General features: G+C 32.4%; 1 protein-coding gene across 1 annotated transcript; it reads right to left on the bottom strand.

The window, feature by feature from the left end:
• Positions 1-3,953, bottom strand: LOC101896077 (RNA polymerase II subunit A C-terminal domain phosphatase SSU72). Its single transcript, XM_005185527.4, has 3 exons — positions 3,624-3,953; positions 3,286-3,544; positions 1-302 (listed from the first exon to the last, which is right to left on the bottom strand). Exons 1-3 carry the CDS (start codon positions 3,848-3,850, stop codon positions 201-203), a joined length of 588 nt encoding a protein of 195 aa, XP_005185584.1. The 5' UTR covers positions 3,851-3,953; the 3' UTR covers positions 1-200.
• Positions 3,954-6,046: the final 2,093 nt, after the last annotated feature.

Below are 6,046 nucleotides of genomic sequence, written 5' to 3'. Positions count from 1 at the left end.
TCTGTTTTGTTATCTGCTTTTGTTTCTTATGAACATATCATTTTATTTTTTTTTCTTCTTTTCTAGTTTTTTGTTTAGTTTAACGTGTCCTCTTTTCTGTATGTATGTATAAATGTATGTGTATTTAGGTAGTGATGGCATTAGTAATAGAATTGTCTCAAATTTTATCATAAAGAGATCAGTTGAAACAATGCTATCAGTCAGTAGAATAGTACCGAATGTAGTACAGTTTTATTGCGCCTCGATTCGAATTCCTGCAGTAGTTCATCGATATCATTATCTAAGTCACTGGATTTAGACATCTGCAAAGAAAAACAAAATAAACTTAGTCATTAATTTATTTCAGAGAATGCTCGTATTTGCAATACGCTATGGTTCAGAAGCGAAAGTTTTATGAAACAAAGTTGTAGTTGGAGTTGTAACATAACATTTCTATGAACGTTTAATGTACAGATACATTGGAATGTACCATGGTAGAAGAATATAGGTAGACGCATCGACACAGCAGCTGGGACAATGAACTGTCAAACCAATTTTGGAATTGAAAATGTTGAATAAAAAATTATTACAATTTGTAAAAATTGTTGAAAAATGCTTATTATAATAACCTTCGAATGACGTCGTATAAGAAAACATATAAAATCTACTTATTTTTGACAAAACATTTAAAAATTTTTGACATATCAATTTTAACAAGCGTTGAAGCATCTACCTGTATTCTTCTACCATGGAATGTACAGATACATAATTAATAAAGTATAAAGGTGTAACTTCTGATGATTCAATATTGCTAACCAATCCTTCAATATTCAAATACATTGAAATTTCTTAAAAAAATCGAGTTTTAAATTGTAAATTTTTTGTCCGACATAAGTTCTATGAACACTTTTTCAATTGATAGATTTCCAAATGAATTTTATTAACCGGATTAATAACATTGGATAACAACACTTGGTCTACAAGAATTTTAAAGTTTTTACTACGATAACCGATTTTCCCTTTATGATATCGAAGAAAATTGCAAAAATAGTAGATTCTTGCAGGTACTGGAACATAGCAACTGTCAATAACTTACTTTCTATAAAAAGACATTGTGGACAACAGCATGTTCTTGAGAAAAATGTGTGGATTGCATTATTTCCCATCGAAGGTATTATTTTCTACGGAAACACTATGGATTCTATTAGAAAATTGTCTATTAAAATACTGTGAATAGTAATGTTTGCTGTAGAAAACATTGTGAATAACACTGTTTTCTATAGAGACCATCGTAGATAACAGCACCGAAATGGATAACAAGATATTCTGTAAAAAACAATGTGGATGTTGTTCTGTTCTATTATACATATTTTCTTTTAAAATATTTTAAATACCAATATTTTATATACAAAACATTGTATATAACAACACTGAATTAAGGATGTTCTGTAGAAAAATAGTGCACAAAAATGTTCTATAGAATATTGGGTTTAAAGCTTTGAGGGAAAAAATCGTTGTATCAACATTTTCTATAGAAAAAATGTTAAATAACAATATTCTCTATAGAAAACGTCGTTGCTAGCGATATTTTAAGAAGAGAACATAGTAAATGTCGATATAAAATTGTGGATAAATATATTTTCTATACAAAGAAAATATGGGAATAACGTATTTTCTATAAAAAAAAAAACTTTGTGAATAACAACAATAATATGATCTGTTCCGGAACTGAAATAATGTACAACTTTTTACTACGATAACCGATTTTCCTATTATGATGTCGAAAATTATTGCAAAACTTCCAGGTACTGGAACAGGGCAACAGTTGAAAATGCTGACGGCATCTTTGATCAACGATATTTTCTATAGTACCAAATTTATTTAAAAGGCTGCGGGTATATATATTTATAGGAAACTGTATTTGGAATTGAGGTTGGATTTTTTATTGCTCAACCATTTCATAATCAAGGCTGTGGAATTAATAATTTTACCGAAAACATTTGAGAATAACCACATTTTATTGAAATATCCTGGAAATTTCTATGGATTGGAGTAGTCTTTTTCAGGTACAAATTATATTTATGGGAAACTGCATTTCCGAAATTGAGGTTGGATTAGTTTAAAACCAATTTTTCATTGCTCAACCATTCCATAATCATAATTTTACCGAAAATATTTGAGAATAACCACATTTTATTGAAATATTCTGGAACTTTCTATGGATTGGAGTAGTCTTTTTAGGTACATATTCTATTTATAGGAAACTGCATTCGGAATTGAGGTTGGATCAGTTTTAAACCAATTTTTCATTGCTCAATTTTAAATATCTCCCTTGCATAATCAAGGCTGTGGGATTAATAATTTTAACGAAAACATTTGAGAATAACCACATTTTATTCAACTATTCTGGAACTTTCTATTTCTTTTTCAGGTATAAATCATATTTATATGAAACTGAAGTTGGATTAGTTTAAAACAAATTTTTCATTGATTAATTTTAAAAATCTCCATTGCATAATCAAGGCTGTGGGATTAATCATTTTACCGAAAATTTTTCAGAATAACCACATTTTATTCAACTGTCCTGGAACATGATTGGAGTAGCCTTTTTCAGGTACAAATGTTGAATGCCTTAAGAATAGTAATCCATCTTCAACTTTTACTTTCCTCGCCCAGGCGTATTTTGTTGGGTTTCGCACTGATTTGGAGTATAAAAGGCATACATTAACCCCAAACCAGATTTATACTTCAACCACAAAAAATTAAACAGCAATTAAGGTATTAATTTTGGAAGTTTGGCTGAAAAATTAAACAGCAATTTAGGTATTAATTTTGGAAGTTTGGCTGAGGTGGAAGAAATCCAAGATTCTACATATTAATTTTGTAGGATAACTCCAAAAAACACCTATGTATACCAACAAATCTAATATCTGAAATATCACCTCCAATCCGAAAATAAAATAACGAAATTACTTATCCAAGGGCAATTGTGTCTCACTGTCAAAGTGTGTGTTTTCCAAGCCACAGAATCCATAACAACCTATACATCGCTGTACCTATACACAAACATAAAACAAATATATTAATTAATGTTGTTTTCTCATACACTATATTTCTCCATAATTTATCTTCCTTATGACAAATATGAATATCATCATTATGTTCCCATACAACAATGCCCCTGCAAAACAGCTCCTGCTTCTCTGAATGCAAGTTCATGGCAAACAATGTATCAAGGTTTAACATTTTTTCAGCGAATGATTTTGTATTGCAACAAGAACAACAACAACACTTGTTGATCATTACCATAGTTATCATGTCCGTTATTAGAAAAGCACCCATAAGTGCCTCCTCGTGATTATCTTCTATGTCCACATTGAATATATGTACAGGACGATTGTCGGTCACGTCGCGTGACTCCATGTGTTCCAACACCTGATCGTAAACACGTTCCTCTACCGTCACAATAATATCAAACTGTTCCTTGGTCTCTTGAAACTTTTCTGGACATTTCTTAATGCGTCGATTGCGATCTAACATGTGCAGCAAGCCATTCTGTGTGTAGCTGAGGAGAAAGAACACGGAACAAAAGCAATCAATCAATGCATCCATTTAATATATAGTTTACTTCTTTTGCCACTTACTATTGCTTATCTTTATTACACAGATCATTGTAGATGTAATCATAGCTCGTTCCGAATTCATAAACATTTGGTTTGTCAAAAGACATGCCTGGTAATTTGACATTGTTTCCAGTGCCAAACGAACGAACATAGAAACCCTTTTTGGCCAGGAAATTATGTGCCTCCATGGAACGATTCATGTTCGAGGAACAAACAACAGCAATGGACAAATTGCTATTTATAGACATTGTCAGTTATTTTATTAAATTTACGTTGAGAAAATTTCTTAACTTCTAGAAGACGATGATAATTGTATGAACGATGTTAGGTATGGTAAACAATCGATTGTACTACAAAAGCGATTAATAGTTGAAAGGGCCGATTACTGCTCTGTTCCAGTACCTGCAAAAGACTACCTTTTCTTTTTTTTTTGCAATTTCCTTTGATATTTGCTATGTTCCAGAACCTGCAAGAATGTACTATTTTTGCAATTTTTTTCGATATCATAAAGGGAAAATCGGTTATCGTTGTAAAAAATTTTACATTATTGCAGTTCTGGAACAGCCCAATTATAAAGGGAAAGTTGGTTATCGTAGTAAAAGGTGCGAATACATAAGGCGCTTTTTCGGCTGGCTTAAAATTAAAAATCGAACTAAGTCAAACTAAAACTCCTTTGTTTCTCTACGAACAAGCCTGCCGATGACTTAAGCCAGCCAAATATGCACTTCGTGTATTCTCACATTCTTGCATTACTAAAACGTACCATACATTTAAAAAAATCAAATCAAAATATTTGCTCTGTTCCAGAAAATGCAAAAATCTACTAGTTTTGCATTTTTTCATATCATAAATGCTCTTTTCCAGAACCTGCAAAAATCTACTTTTGCAATCTTTTCCGATTTCATAAAGGGAAAATCGTTTATCATAAAAATTGCGTACACGAACTAACCCGTTCACATGGCACCAAAAGTCATTCGTTGTTCGACTATTAATTATTAAATATTTGCTTGATTCGCCACACAAAATTTGCTGAATGAACAACAATTTTTGTTCTATTCAAATCACCCCCAGAACCATGGTACAATAAGGAGGTAGAACAGCTTCATAAAACTACAGAAATACAGTCCTGAGGCTATGTCCGCTTTCTGTCAAACTTACAGGTAGCTCTACCTTAACTTGTTAATGTACCACGCTCAGAACTACGTAAATTGTGTACCGTCCCTAACAAATGAGAGTATTTGTCGAAAAAATAATTATGAAATTTTAAAATAGAACAAGTAAAAAAGAAGCTAAGTTCGGTCGGGCCGTACTTTTAATCCATGTCGAAGGAAATTGAAAAATTAAAAAAATCCGTAAACTACCACTTAAATAAAAACCGTTATATGGTAACTATACGAAGGCGTGCATACGAAATTTTTTGTCATAGGCTGTAGTGCCATAAATAATGTCGCAAATATCGTGAAAATACGGATTATCGGGAGGTACCGTCATATGGAGGCTATACGAAGACCTTGATCTGCATACGCATTTTTTGCCATAAGTTGTAATACCCATTAAGATCTTTCAATACGAAATTTGAAACGATTACGGTGAATAATGTTGCTGAAATCGTCAAAATACCGAATATCGGGAGTTACCGTTACGTGGGGGCTAGACTTGAAGGGTTAGAAGACTTGGACCTGCATACAACAAATTTTGTCATAGGCTGTAGTACCCATTACGAACTTCAAATACGAAATTTTAAACAATTTCGGTAAATAATGTCGCTAAAATCATGAAAATACCCAATATCGGAAAGTACCGTTACAGTACGTTTATATATATGAGGGTTAACCCACTGGATTTGGATTTAAATTGTCATATCCATTACTTTTACTTCAAATAAATCCTCTCAAAGTAGGTTAACCCTACAAAAAGTTCTAACGTAAACATGGCATTATGTGGGGGCTATACGAAAACGTGGAACCTGCCTACTTGTAAACTATGCATGTATGCAAAATTTCAGCCTTCTATCTAACTTCTAAAGATAGCGTGATTACAACAGGCAGACAGACGGTTGAACATAGCTGGATCGTCTTAGAATTTTCCACCTATCCAGAGTATATATACATTGTAGGGTCTATTATGAATATTTCGAGGAGTTACAAACGGAATGACCAAGTTAATATACCCTCCATAGAGAGTTGGAGGTTGCGATTTCGACAGAAAACTGAAAACAAGTGAGGAAAAATTTTCAACATTTTTGTATCGACAAAAAATTTTATAAAAATCAACAAACAAGTGACAACAAGGCACAAAGTGATTGAAAGTGCAATGAGAACATAGCATAAGTCGAACAATCGACTATGAATAGTCGAGTACTCGGTTTTCTCCCAAGTCAGTCCTTTGAGTACTAAAAGTCGATTATTCGATTAATCGAAAGTCGATTTACCTATCCCTATGAC

Source organism: Musca domestica, unplaced genomic scaffold (genome assembly GCF_030504385.1).
Source record: "Musca domestica strain aabys unplaced genomic scaffold, Musca_domestica.polishedcontigs.V.1.1 13, whole genome shotgun sequence".
In the NCBI taxonomy this organism is placed as follows: Eukaryota; Metazoa; Arthropoda; class Insecta; order Diptera; family Muscidae; genus Musca; species Musca domestica.
This window is presented reverse-complemented; position numbering and strand designations above follow the sequence as displayed.

Bases quoted from the DNA above. Each gene is read 5' to 3' on its own strand.
- LOC101896077 (XM_005185527.4), bottom strand. From the start codon at position 3,850: ATGTCTATAAATAGCAATTTGTCCATTGCTGTTGTTTGTTCCTCGAAC. The intron at 3,545-3,623 runs GTAAGTGGCAAA...CTTTCTCCTCAG, and splicing joins TGTAATAAAGATAAGCAATA to CTACACACAGAATGGCTTGC. The intron at 303-3,285 runs GTAATGATCAAC...TTTTCTTTGCAG, and splicing joins TAACGGACATGATAACTATG to ATGTCTAAATCCAGTGACTT.